This window comes from Jaculus jaculus, chromosome 1 (assembly GCF_020740685.1).
Source record: "Jaculus jaculus isolate mJacJac1 chromosome 1, mJacJac1.mat.Y.cur, whole genome shotgun sequence".
In the NCBI taxonomy this organism is placed as follows: domain Eukaryota; kingdom Metazoa; phylum Chordata; class Mammalia; order Rodentia; family Dipodidae; genus Jaculus; species Jaculus jaculus.
The window spans coordinates 315,889,508-315,904,006 of NC_059102.1; the positions used below are offsets into that span (position 1 = coordinate 315,889,508).

At 51.9% G+C, this 14,499-nt stretch overlaps 1 protein-coding gene across 1 annotated transcript; it reads right to left on the reverse strand.

Moving 5' to 3' along the window:
• Positions 1-246: 246 nt before the first annotated feature.
• On the reverse strand, positions 247-5,636 carry Nhlh1 (nescient helix-loop-helix 1). Its single transcript, XM_045141821.1, has 2 exons — positions 5,410-5,636; positions 247-2,343 (listed from the first exon to the last, which is right to left on the reverse strand). Exon 2 carries the CDS (start codon positions 2,166-2,168, stop codon positions 1,761-1,763), a length of 408 nt encoding a protein of 135 aa, XP_044997756.1. The 5' UTR covers positions 2,169-2,343; positions 5,410-5,636; the 3' UTR covers positions 247-1,760.
• Positions 5,637-14,499: the final 8,863 nt, after the last annotated feature.

Here is a 14,499-nt window from a genome sequence, read left to right on the forward strand (position 1 = left end):
AAAAAAGAAATTTCATTTAGTGGTTGCCAAGATGAGGGTATATTTCTGGGGCCTATGTATGATCTCTTTCCCTTTCTCTTTATCTTCGTTTATCTACCACACTGTGCTCTCAGGTCTTCCTGGAAGAGGCTTGGCTTCAAAGCCTGGGGCCTTCATTGCTCACTCCCCCATAACCCGCAGGCCGTCTGCCCACCCGATCAAGTCAGCCACAGGCCACAGCCAGATCTGGTGCTAGAACGAGGTCACTTTAATTTTTGTTTTTTATACGAAACTGGAAATGCAGCTGGAGAGAATCACACACAAGACACAGGACACAGACTCTGGGAGCCTGCTCTTGGTGGCATTAGGAAACGCAAGAGTCTTGGGGGAGGACTAGAGAGAGGAAAGAGGTGGAACTGGGTGGGATTGTCAGCAGGTGGGGAAGGTTGAGAGAGCACAGCAGGAACTGTGGAGCTGGAGAAGGGGTGCTATCCCAGAAGAAGGGGGGTTGGGACAGTTAGAGCTGAGGAAGAGATATGGGGTATGGTGAGCAAAGGGGATCTCCACACATACCAGGAGCTAGAGAAGGAGCAAGAAAAGGAAAGTAAAAACCAGGGAGAAAGCCAGGGAGACTCAGCTAGAGCCACTGGGAGCCCCCCTGACTCTACTCCAAAGTGCACAACTCGGCAATAAATAGTAGTATTTATAAATAAATAAATAAGTAAATAAATAGATGGATAAATAAATACGTAAATAGATATCCTTGAAGAGCTAGGAGTTTGGTATGAGGGTGGAGGGAGGGAGCTCACTTCTACATGGATCCTAAGTTCTTTCATTTGAACAGAGCACCTGGCTACAGTGAGCGCCTTCCGGTCAATGACAGTTAAGGAAGGAGAACACACATAATCAACAGGTCCTCTAGCATTTCAGAGGGCAGGAATAGGCACCTCCGTATCTGAGAGGGGGCAGGGGTGGTCTGCAGGTTTTCAATGTCTGCTGTGATGGAAGAAGCAGCCATAGGGGCCATCTTGTCCTACCCATGGCTGGCACAGTCTGCAAGTGCCCTGGGCTATTTGAAGTTGTCACCCCCTGTCCCAGGACAGTAGCTTTCCATTTTTCCACTAGCACAAAGAGAGTGAAAGCTGGCAGTAGAAGTAGGAGGGGATAGGGAGGTGGCCCAACAGCTCCAAGAGGGCAAGGCACTCACTACCCAGTAAGATCTGAGGTCTGTACGTGCTGAGCCTCAGGAATAAGGTGGACAAAAGCAAGGCAGAGTTTCTCCTCTAAGTCCTGACTGGCCAGGAGTCACCTCCCTCATCCCTCTGCCTCCCAGGAGCCCTCCCCTCGAAGACAGAACTGAGAGGAGCCCAAGCCTCGATCTACCTCTAGCCTTTCCCCACTCGGGTTCTGACGCCCCATACCCAGCATGGGTAAAAGAAGGTAGAGGAGAAGGGAGAGTCTGGGTCCCGGGTCTCTGAAAATTTGGGCATAGGGGTAGAGAAGACAGCAGCTGACCAGAGAGCTAGGCTTAGTAAACCCGGCAAGGCCTCTTCTCTGACCACTCCAGCAAGCAATCCTAACCAACTAGCTGGGCCCTAACCACCTTAGGAAAGAACCCAGGAGAACAGCTCTCTTAGGCGTGCCTGGGCCAGTCAAAGAAAGTGGCCTCCACGACAGGCGGTGGGCTCGGTGGGAAGGGGAGGACACGGCCACTGTTTGCGGGGCTGATGTCAAGGAGCTGGGGAGGACCGGAGCCCCCCCAGGGCGGAGGCAGGCTGGGTTCAGACGTCAAGCACGTGGTTCAGGTAGGAGATGTAGCAGATGGCCAGGCGCAGAATCTCAATCTTGGAGAGCTTCTTGTCTGGGGGCAACGTGGGCAGCAGCTTGCGGAGCTCGGCGAAGGCCAGGTTGAAGGCCTCCACGCGGATGCGCTCGCGCGTGGCGTGGGCCGTGCGGTACTTGGCCGTGGCGCGGCGCCGGCGCCGGCGCTCCTCGCGGCTCAGGTGCTGCAGGTCTTTGCGCCCCGGCTCCGCGCCCAGCTCCGAGCCGCCCCGGGCGGGGACCCCCGCGGGACCCCCGGGCCCGGCCCCATCAGGACCCGCCCCGCCCCCGCAGTCGCTGAAGCTCGACTCGGTCTCGGAGTGGGTGGGAGGCAGGTCCAGCTCCATGGTGTCCGAGTTGAGCATCATGATGGAAGGCGCCCCCCGCCCCGCGAGCTGCGGGCCCCCTCCCCAGCCCTCCCTCTGGGAGTCTGAAAGCTGGCTGTGGGAGGGGCAGGAAGGGCCTCGGGGGCTGGGGGCTGCCACTGAGCTGGGGAGCTCGGAACCACGTCAAGGTTCCATGGCCAAGGTTCCAGCCTGGGACCTGAAAAAGAGAAAAAAGATAATCGACAGGAGCAAGAACCCGAAGTCGGGGGGCTGCCGGGAGTTAGGAGCTGGTGAGGGTGAGAGCAGAGAGAAAACAAACGTGGGGTCAGAGCTGGTCAAGGTCGGAGAGGAGAGGCAGGCTGGACTTGCTGGAAAGGAGTGGGAAGAAAAATAGAAGGAAAGAGAATCCTGAAAGTGCCAGGACGCGAGAAGGGGAAATGAGTGAAGGCTAAAACTGACCAAGAAGATTAAAGAGCTGAAACTACCAAACTCTTAGAAGAAAACAGGGGAAAGGTTTCCTAACACTGGGCTTGGCAATGATTTCTTGGATATGATAGCAAAAGCAAACACAAAGCAAAAAGGTAAAGTGGGGCCATGCTAAACTTGACGTTAGTGCATTTGCGGGCACAATTCCAGATTGAAAACGCTGTCTATGGAACGAGAGAATGCAAACATCCCGAACACAGAGTGAACTTTTTAGCTGGGTGTCGGCTCGTCAGCACCATGAGCACTGGAGGACCGGAAGCAGGAGGATTGTGAATTTGAAGCCATCTTGAGTTTAGCGACCCAGTCAGAAAATAAAAAGTCCTCAACAACAAAAATATCCAATAGCCCAAATAAAAAAATGGGCAAAGGGCTTGAACAGACATTTCTCTAAAGATGACATATAAATGGCCGCAAGCATATGACCATATGCTGACCATTACCGATCACTCAAAATACAAATCAAAAATCAAAACCACAGAGATACCACTTCACATCCAGTAGACAAGGCTACTGTGAAAACAAACAAGTCTAAAACAAAATCAATGTGGGCATGGATGTAGAGAAATGGGAACCTGTGTGTGGAATTATATAGTGGTGCAAGCGCCATGGAAAACACGGTGGATGTTCCTCAAGAAAGCTGACCGGGAAACTTCTACATGATGCAGCTCTCCCAGCTCTGGATATATGTCCAAATAAAGTGGAGTCTCAAGGAGATATCTGCGCACCCATGTTCAGGGCAGTGGTAGAAACAACTTTACTATTCATCAACCGGGGAATGTGTAGACATGGTAGAAATACAAAACATACTATTAGTCTTAACAAGGCAGGAATCCCTGTCATGGGCTACAACATAGTTGACACCTTCAGAACATTATACTAAGCGAAGTAAACCAGCCAAAACAAGACAAATAGCCAGACATGGTAGCACACACCTTTAATCCCAGCACTCGGGAGGGCAGAGGTAGGAGGATCACTATGAGTTCGAGGCCACCCTGAGACTAATTAGTACATTCCAGGTCAGCCTGAGCTAGAGTGAGACCCTACCTCAAAAAAAAAAAAAAAACCAGCACAAATACATGGCTCCTCTCATTTGACTTTTCTAATGCAGTCTAATTCATAGAAACAGAAGGTAGAATGGAGGTTGCCAGGGGCTGGAGGGAGGGGCAAAAGAGAGTAATTGGGTATAGAATTTCACATCTTCCAAGATGAAAAGTTCTGGACATCTGTTTCACACGGTGTGAATACACTTGACACTATCGAACTATATACACTGAAACTTGTTATGATTGTAAATTTTGTTGTGTGTAGTTTTTTTTTAACCCCCTGTAATAATATATAGCCAGAGGGAATGGCCAAGCAGGATGGGAACAACAACCCCCAGGAGAGCCCGCTCCCAGCTGCGGGGGCAGAGCTGCAAGCCTTGGCGTTGGGACCCTGTCCTTTGCCGCCAGCACCCTGGTTTCTTGGGGGTTGGGGTTAAACGCGCAGACTGACTACTACAGAGTGGACGGTGCCATATGGAGTTTGGCACAGCTGTTCTCCTTCAGTCCCTCTCGATTCCTCAAATTCAACACGGCCACTATTGACATTAGGTCCTGGTGCGCTGAAACAGTTCCTTTCGCTACAAACCCCGGCTCGGGACCACGGGATGCCCCACCTCCGTCCTTAACCCTTTCAAGCCCTTGCCGTTTTCTGGCCCTTTCCGAAATTCTGCCAGGAACACTGTGGAACTCACCCAGAGACCAGAGCATGTCCTCAGGGGAGGGCAGAGATCGCTTCCTGGAGCTACCTTTATGGGGCTTGCCTGAGCTTGCTGGTCCCGGGAGCAGAGGCGATCAGGGCATATCCGCAGGAACACGGCCCGGGAATGAGTGGCGCCTGGAGGACAGCTGGCGGGGAACTGGGAGCTGTTCATGGTGAGCTCACCTTAACTGCAAGAAGCACTGAGGTTCCTACCCTTCCTCCCCCACCCTGACTCTCCCACCTGATAGACACCCTCACAGGGGCCCTGTCTACCCTCCTCCCAGCCTCGCCCCACCCCACCGCAGTGAAGTCAGGTTCAAGACAAGACAGCAGTTACTAAGCTCCAGGGGATGCAATGTCACCAGCGTCTGAGGGCGGGGAGGGTGTTAGCGCAGAGCCGCGGAGGACAACTACGCAGCTAAGACGTAAGCCAGGAGCAAGTTAATGCTGGAGTTGCAAGCATTCTCCATATTCTGAGCTTGAAGGGAAGAAGAGGAGACAGTAGTAGTGTAGGAATATTTCCCAGCACATGTTTACTAACTCCTAACTCCCCAGTCCCAAGATGAATCCGAAGCAGTTTAACCGTGGGGCTCCCTCTGTCACTGCCCGATGCTCTCTTTCTCTCTCTGCCCGGTCATCCCGCCCGGCTCTGGCTCTCCCTTCCCCTCGCTGTGTCCCTGTCTGCCACCGTCCATCTCCATTTGGCCCCACCATCCTCCCCATCTCGGCTCCTAGCAGCAGCTTCTATTTCCGTCAAGTCCGCCCCATCAAATCCAGGTCTCAAAGTTCAAATTCTCAAATTGTCTCCAGGTCTCAAAGTTCCAGGCTCCAAGGACACAGGAAAGCGGTAATTCCAAGCACTTGGGAGAGGACTTTCTGCCCTACTTCCCGCAACCACAGGCCAACTGAGATAGGCACAAAGAAGCAAAGAGAAATAGGGAAGAGGGAGAGGCAGAGATGGAGAGACCCGGTACTGGAGTGAGGCTCTGGGAGCGGGCTTGAGCCGGGTATCAGACATGCTGACTCCTCCCCAGCCCATGGTTTCCCCCTTTACCTAGGAGGACCCTGCCAAGGGATCCAAGCTGGCAGGATAGGGGGCCGCGTATAACCCCAGTCTCTTCTGGCTCTCAGGGCTCATCCGTCTGCAAAGTTAATGACCAGCTTCTAGAGCTCCCAGGGACAGCTTGGCATAGCTGAACAGGCTTCAGGGCAGATGAGAGGTGTGCACATGGTGGAGATGTAGGACCCGGGTGGAAGGGATGGGCTTGGCCAGGTATGGAGACCACCTACACTCACACTCACAGACACACACCTGAGCTGGCCCAGCCCTATGTATATATATGGAGATATACACACACCCCCAGTTCTCCATTGGCTGGCCCAGGCACCCCTCCTCATCAATATTAAACAGCCAGGCCAAGCAGCCATTGGTAGAGGGATCTGGGAAGCCCTTGGGAGCCAGGGGCGGGGGACTGGTCCTGGGGGGGGATGGGGAGTAGGGGAGCTGGGACATCTGTTCTCCATGCATATTTCATAAGCAAGAAATGGAGAGCCGTGGAAGGGGTGGGGCTGGGGCGACAGCCAGGGCAGGACCACAGATGAACTCCCTCAGTCTCCCACACTAGAGGCAGTAGGGCAGACTACTAGAAAGCTGGATTTAAGTGTCGTAGTAGCACTGTGAGTGCCAGAGTGGCTCTGACAGCCCCTTCCTCGTGTCTTCCTCTCCCCTGAGCAGAAGGCTCTCCCAAGTACTAACAGGGAGATTACGAAAAGAGCAAGTGACCAGCACTAAAATGCAGAAGAGCACCCTTGGGCCCTCACCCTAACTAAGTTCTCATCCTTCATACAGCTGCTACCCACAGCTTGCCAGGCTGCCTCTCGCTGCTCTTCAGGCCCCAGCCCTTATCACCCTGGAACGCAGTCATTCCGACCCTCTCTTCTAGACCCTATCCTCCCACCCACGCCATCGCCAGACCAGGTCAGATTCTGGATTCAGACCCCACGGGGAGATTTTCAAGGCCAGACAGCCCCATCTGACCCACTGGGAATGAGGGGCTCTTAGGAGGAAAGAGGTAAGGGCTAACAAGAAAGGAAGGAGGAGTGCCAAGAGAGGAAGAGCCAGGATTAGCAGGACAGTGGGAAGGAAGGCAGGGCAGCCTAGGAGGCTTCGAGTGCGCAGGGCATCAAATGAGCAACAAGAAAAGTAGATACAAAATTACAAAAGAACACTGATTAAGCTCACATCAATAGCTCAGCTGCCTCCAGGGTGTGTGTGTGCGTGTGCGTGTGCGTGTGCGTGTCTGTCTGTCTGTCTGTCTGTCTGTGGGTGTTTGTAAGGTGGTAGGAGAAGGGAATGAGGCTCTGGGGCTAAGGGAAGCACAGAGCTCATCATGGGAATTCTCTCTTGTACTTAGTTTTGGAATGTCTTCACTGGGCTCCAGTGGGTGTACAAACCCAACCATGGCTGAAGAGGACCTCAAAGACAGTAAAAAAGACTCTGTTAACTGTATGACCTTGGATAAGTAACACCCTCTTGAGCCTCAATGTTTTTCTGTAAAATGGGGTTAATTATAGCTGCTTCTCAAGTTGCCATGGAGATCAAGTATGACAATGCTTATAACAAGCTTAGGCCTTAGTAGGAGCACAGGCTGTGGGAGGGATTTGCCACTTCTCTGTGGCTTGTCAGTCTTTTCTGTGCTTTTTTTTTAGGATGAGGCATTCCCCTTGGGAAGTCCCATAATTCCTCCCCAAGCTCATGCTCCTCTCTCAGCCCCAAGGTCTGGGAGGTACCAAGTCCCACCTGGGCAGGCCCAGACAGGTGCCCAGGCGCCAGCAGATGGGCTGAGCTGGAGGGGAAAGGAGGCCTTAGGAGGGGATGGGGGGGGGCAGGGGATCAGGTGGCGTCTTAGTTCTTGCATCATCATTGCCATGGTGCTGATTAAAAACCAATCTCCACCTAATGAGCCCCCAGCATCAACAATCCTACCTCCCCCGCCCTCCTGCCCTCTAACCCATCCAAGAAATTGGGAGACGGAGACTCGGAAGAGGGTGCCATAGGGGAGATGAGAAATACAGAAAGATTGGGATAGAGGGGCAAATAGGGAAAGCAAAGGACTAGAGAAGACCCTGAGACTCAGAGAAAGAGAGGGAAAAAGGGAAAGTTGAGAACCAGAGTCATCTGAGTACCAGGCAGAAAAATGGGAAGATGCAGTCAAAGGGAGACAGACAGAGAGGAGACAGAATGGGGAAAAGAAGTGCCAGGTCACCAAGACTTTGTAGAAGACAGAGGAGAACGTCACTAGAGAGACACGGGTGTGGAGACAACAGCTACTCATGATGGAGAGATGCTGCTTCTGATCCAAGGGAAGCCCCAAGACAGAAGGGAGATGTAGACATGGGGGTATGGAGAGCAGACAGTTGTAAGGAACAGAACAATTATGGGACACAGGTAGGAGATACAATGATAAAGTTGGAAGTGTTACTAAAATAAGGAGGTAAAGCCGGGCATGGTGGGCTGGAGAGATGGCTTAGCAGTTAAGGGCTTGCCTGTGAAGCCTAAGGATCCCGGTTGGAGGCTCGATTCCCCAGGACCCACGAGAACCAGATGCACAAGGTGGCACATGCGTCTGGAGTTCGTTTGCAGTGGCTGGAAGCCCTGGCGTGCCCATTCTCTCCCCCCCCCCCCCCCCCCCCCCCCGCTCTCTCTCTGCCTCTTTCTCTCTCTCTGCCTGTCGCTAATAAACTACAACAACAAAAAGCCGGGCAGGATGGCTCACACATTTAATCCCAGCACTCCGGAGGCAGAGGTAGGAGAATCACTGTGAGTTCAAGGCCAGCCTGAGACTTCATAGCGAATTCCAGGTCGGCCTGGGCTAGAGTGAGACCCAACCTTGAAAAACCAAAATAAATCAAATAGGGAGGTAAGATGTTGAGGACAGTAGAAGTCAAACCTTGAGCGATGGGAGGCGGCATGGGGAAGTAAGGAAGGAGCCAACCTCTGTCGCCAGCCTCTGTCCCTGAAGCACCCAACCCAAGCTGTCCCCTGGGCAAACAGTTGAGAATTTGCCCCTGGAGAGCACTTCTTCCTCTGCAGCTGTCAGTCCAGGATCCTGGGCTCTGGGGCCTCACTCAGGGATTCAGATTTTACCTGTTTAGGGCAGTAGCTGAAAAGAACAAACTCGGTACAAGAAGAGCTAACAGCATGGGGTGGTGGGAAGCACTCTATCTTCTGAACCAGACTTGGCGGTACCAGATTGGGGTCAGTTAGACCTGAGGCCAAGGTGTCCTGGTGACTTTGGACAAGTCTTGTAACTTTGACTGGATTCTTTTTGTTGCTGTTGTCGCTCGCTCTCTGTGACATGGGGATAATGTCATAGGGTTGTTGTGGCATCTTGGAAAACAGCTTCAGTAGAGTGCTCAGCCCCACCCAACCCCTTACATTTGCATAGTGATTTAAAGGGGGCAAGAAGTTTCATACACATGTATGTGAGACCTTAGGACTGAGAGAAGCTGAGCCCTGAGAGCTATTGTAGGGGTTGGGGGGTGTCTTGCCTGAAGAAATTAAAAAGAGAAACAGGCCTTGGGGATGGAGAAGATGATTATGTCTTCATGGCTTACTGTTATCTTTTGTTTTATGGGCATTCACTTTTCCAGACTGAGGTTCACAAATTTCCTTCTAGCCTCACGCAGCCTGAGAGGTTGTTGGGGGAGGGAGGTTAGAGGGAAGGGGAGACACAAGGGCTGGGGGCAGTCTTGAGGGTGGGGGAGGGCCTGGAGGAGCTGGGAAGCAGTGCGTTTGGCAGGAGAGGGGGTGACATATGTGGGGAGCCCTGGGGACCCAACTAGGCAAGCGGCTGGCAGAGAGAGCAGACGGTGTTAACCCTTGCTGTGCCACACTGCCTGACCCTTCCCTGGGAGTGGCCTTGGCTGGAGCATTATTTTGTAAAGAGACTGGAGGTGTTTTGGGCCACGGGAGCAAAACAGACGGAAGGAGCCGGGCTGGAGCTGCTCGGGTCTCTGGGAAGTAGCAGCAATGTTTGAGCGTGCCTTCGAGTTTCTGTGCTTGCTGGTTTCCACGTGGTCTCCGTCCGTCTGTCTTTCTCTGTCTTCCACCTCTCTGTGCCTCTAGGTGACAGCGGGTCTCCGCGCTGGCTAACTACGCAATCTGTCACTCTCGGTGCTGCCAACGCGGCTGGAATCCCCCCCACCTCCCCCACCCCCCCTTCTCAGCATCCAGCCTGAGCCCTGGGCTCCTGGCCCCTTAGGCCTTATCGCCTTTGTCTTCTAAGGCTTCTCCTTTCTTCTTCCTCTCCACTCACCTCTCCTCAGCTCAGAGCCCATCTCCAATCTCATTACGGCCTCAGCCTCCAACCACTGTACAGCCCCTGCCCCCAGCTCTCCTCTTCCCTCCCCCCTCCATCTGTCTTCCCCGAAGCCCTCCTCTTTGTGTCCACCCATCTGTCACCCGCACCAGCACTGGGCCTACACCCTCCTGGCCACGCCTGCCTGGCCTTTCCCCCTTGGGCTCAGTTCCCTCTCCCCTCCCTTTCTTCCTTCGCCCTACCAGGAATCCTACTTCCGCTCCTTTTGAGCTTGTTTTTTATCTGCATCTTTTCTCTCACCTCAGTTTTTAGTTTCCTCCCTCTACTTTTCCTGAGAGGCGGGACTGCAGGATCCCAGCCCCTAAGAGGGGGACTGGCAAGGTTGGTTCCTGGTTGCATCATCTCAGGTGAATGGCTTCTCTTTAGGCCCCCTGAGATGACCCTCAACTCCTGCTCCAGCTTCCCCTGCTTGGGCACGGGGGCTACAGCTGCTCTTCTCCGCCCTGGCAGTGCGGCCATCTGAGTTTGAAATCAGGAAGGAGTAAAAGTTCATCCCAAGGCCCACTGGGACCCTAACCTTCCAAGGGCCTCAACTTTCCAGCTCAACTCTGGACACCTGCCCAAGCCTTTTCTTCTTCCCTTTTTCTCTTTCTCTTTCCTTCCTCTATGTGTGTGTGTGTGTGTGTGTATGTGTGTTCACACGTGTGTGAATGAGGTTGGCTGTGCTTCGGTGCCTATGCATGTGTGGCGGTCAGAGGACAACTTTGGGTGCCAGTCCTCATGTCCCAGTTTGAAGCAGGCAGCATCTCACATTGTTCACTGCTGTGTGCACAGGGCTAGCCGGGCTGTGCACTTCTGGGCAATCTCCTGTCTTGTCTCCCCTCTTGTCACCCTGGGGTTATAGTCATTAGTACTACAGTGTCTGGCTCTTTTTTTCCTCCTTTCCTTTCGGTCCCTTTTCTTTCCTTCTTCCCTCTCTTGCTCTTTTTTTACTTTCTTTGAGGAAGTGATGTTGAGTGACAGGGTCTTTTTTATATCACATTATACCGCACTTCCCAAATGCTTATTGTCTCTGGGCTAGGGGACAATAGTGTCCCTTGGGCCTAGAGTTGACCTGAGTGCTACCTTACAGAGTTCATGAATCGATCAGCCTTTCAAAAGGATCCTACCGTGAGGAACTTGGAGAGAGGAGGGAGAGGAGGTGGCAACCCACCCATCCCTTCACAAAACCAGACAGAGAGCCAGTGTGGGCTCTCACTTTAGTGTCTAAGTGCTCCTCCTCACTAGCCCCTTGCCTGATGCAAACCCACCATTCCTGTGAACCTGACCTTGCATATAAAACCTTATGGCTAAATGGTTAAGGCACGTGCCTGCAAAAGCCTAAGGACCCAGGTTCAATTCCCCAGTATCCAGGTAAGCCAGATGTACAAAGTGGTGCATGTGTCTGGAGTTCATTTGCAGTGGCTAGAGGACCTAGTGTGCCCATTCTCTCTCTCTAATAAATAAACCAAACTATTAAAAAGAAAAAAAAAAACTTTCTTGGAGCAGAGTATGGTAGTGCACACCTTTAAACCCAGTACTCAGGAGGCAGAGGTAAGAGGATCACCATGAATTTGAGGCCATCGTGAGACTACAGAGTGAATTCGAGGTCAGCCTGAGCTAGAGTAAGACCCTACTTCAAAATAAAACAAAACAAAAACTTGCTTGGAGCCTGGCACGGTGGCACACACCTTTAATCCCAGCACTCAGGAGGCAGAAGTAGGAGGACCATCATGAGTTTGAGGCCACCCTGAGACTGCATAGTGAATTCCAGGTCAGCCTGGACTAAAGCAAGACACTACCTCAAAAAAAAAAAAAAAAAAAAAACCTTGCTTGGCTATTTTGTTTATTTATTTATTGTTTGTTTGTTTGTTTGTTTTTCTAGGTAGGGTTATGCTCTAGCCCAGGCTGACCTGGAATTCATTATGCACTCTCAAGGTGGCCTCGAACTCATGATGATCCTCCTATCTCTGCCTCCCAAGTGCTGGGATTAAAGGCGTGCACCACCATGCCCAGCTTACTTGGCTATTTATCTCTGCCATGTTACCTGCGGCATCTGAACGCTGGGTCTGGCATCTCAAAGGACAGACACCATCTCTGCTAACCTTTGAGGATGTGAGAACAGAAGGCCTTGCTGTAGCCATGCTCAAAAAACACTTACTACTACTGCAGGAGTGACTACAAAGTCAATATCAGCTTGAGCTACATAGTGAAACCCTGGCTCAAAAACAAAACAAGGGCTAGAGAGATGGCTTAGTGGTTAAGGCACTTGCCTTCAAAGCCTAAGGACCCAGGTTCAATTCCCCAGTACCCATAAAAGCCACATGCACATGGTGGTGCATGTTTCTGGGGTCTGTTTTCAGTGGCTAGAGGCCCTATTGTTCCCATTCTCTCTCTACCTGCCTCTTTCTCTCTCAAATAAATAAGTAAAAATAAAAACAATGTTTTAAAAACTTCTGAGGTGGGTATAGTGGCGCATGCCTTTAGTTCCAGCACTCAGTAGGCAAAGGTAGAGGATCGCCATGAGTTCAAGGCCTCCCTGAGACTACATAGTGAATTCCAGGTCAGCCTGGGCTAGAGCAAGACCCTACCTCGAAAAACAAAACAAAAAAACTAAATAAATAAAAAAAAACTACCAACAACAAAAAGAAATTGTTTAGGACACCAGAATATAGATTAAAAATATCTCCTTTGGGCTGGAGAGATGGCTTAGCAGTTAAGGTGCTTGCCTGGGAAACCTACGGACCCAGGTTCAACTCCCCAGTTCCCATGCAAAGAAGATGCACAAGGTGGCGCATGTGTCTGGAGTTTATTTGCAGTGGCTGGAGGCCCTTGAGCGTCCATTTTTTCTCTCTAATAAATAAATAAAAAATAAAAATAAAAATATCTCCTTGGAGCCTTGGAGATTGTCCAGCAGTTAAAGATACTTTGCCCACACAGAGTTCAATTCTCCAATATCCATGAATCCTAGAAGAATCCCAAAGCTCACTAGCCAGGCTAGACTTCCTGTCTGCTCCCCACATACTAGTAGGGGAGGCTGGGGAGGGGACAGGAAGGACAAGGGAGACCCTGTCTCTCAAGGAAGGTGGAAGGAGAGGACAAACATACTCTGAGATATCTACATGCACCCCTTCTCCCCCCTCCTCACTACACACATGCAAATAGGATATACCTTTGGGAGCAATAGCCTGGAAGTTGGAAAGAGAGAGAAAATAGTAAACCCCTTTACTCTGACTGGGAAAGACACCAGATGGTAGGAAAGCCTTCAGCATTGGTCCCAAGAGCTGAGGTAGGTAGACAGACTGGATTCTGGGGCACAGTGTTCAATCTTTCTACATGGGTTGTGAGGGCTGAGAAGAGGCAGTGAGAACTCAGGAAGCCTTCGGGGAAGGGAAAGGAGTTGGGAAATGCTGTATGTATATCAGAAGGCCCAGGGCAAACCAGGCCTAGATCGAAGGAAGCTATGGAATTAAGATGTGTCCAAAAAGATGCCATGGGCATCAGTCTTCAGTGCACACGAGATGCCTGGTGAAGTGGCAGCACCACGGTCTGAGAGGGTATTCGGAAGCCCCACTGGGTCATCTGGCTGGCTGTGCTCCTTCTATGGAGCCTGGCCTCTCTAAAAGCCATAGAAGAGGTTTTTCATTGTTTAGAGGAGGAAGAGTATGGAAGAGGAGCTTGTGCTGTGGGTTCTTTCGTAGCCACAGGAAACATCTTGTGCCCTTCTTTCTTACCCATCTTACCCTTAAATCTGCCCAAGCCTCTGCTTCCATTTAGCTCCCTCCCTGGTACCAGCCACGTCCCCACTTCCCAAAGCTGCCAGCAGGATGGGGGAGTTTACTGCTGTGTCCGCTGGGAGACCTGTTGGCCAGGGGAGGCAGGGAGCTGGCCCAGGCGGTGGCGATGGCGGCAGCTGTGCTCAGTTCCCGCCAGCGCCAGCGCAGCACACGGCCTGTCTCCAGCTGGGGGTGGAGAGCAGCAGGGTACATTTCCTATCTCCGAATCCTAACATACCCCCTCTAGACAGAGCCTGGAGAGAAAGTTGGAGAAATCATCTCCTCCCAGTGGGATTCTAGAATAGCAAACCGCTCAACCTAGGAACTAAGGAGTGCTTGGTACTTGTGAAAGTGGCCAGTTTGCCGTCACTGCTGGTCTTCGGGCACAAACAAGAAACATGGCCCCTGGCCTCCTGCTGCAAGGGCAGAAGCTGGGCTCAGCTTCCACACGGCTGGTTCTCTTCCCCTCCCAGCTGACTGCTGAGACTGCTGCCCACCATCAGTTGGCAGCTCCCATAGTCTCCAGAATTTTGCCTCCATGAAGACCCAGGGAATTAGTCTCTGCAGAGCCTGTGATGCTTTCTGCAACAGTCCCAAACCACCGTTGTTTTGATCTACAAGCAGCCCACTGTTCGTGGAGGGCCCAAACTCCCAAGCACACCTCCACCTCACCTCCTGCCCATGGGTCAGACACACTGAGTGACTTACGGCTTCCCAAACATAACCTGTGCCTCTGCTTGATGGTGCTTCCACACGTGGTGACCTCATTCGAGCCTGACTCAAGCATCACCCATTGCAGGCATCCCACCCTTCTGCTACTGGAGCACTGTGGAGAACACCCAGTGTAAGTGTGTCTCTTCCCTTACCCTGACTGTGAGCTACAGGAGGGTAAGGTTGTTTCTGCTTCCTCTCTGTACACCAGCCAGCGTCTAAAAGTGAAGACAGAAGTGCCTATTGGGCTCATTGCATAAAGTGCTTGCTGTGTAAGTTGAGGAACTGAGGTAAGAT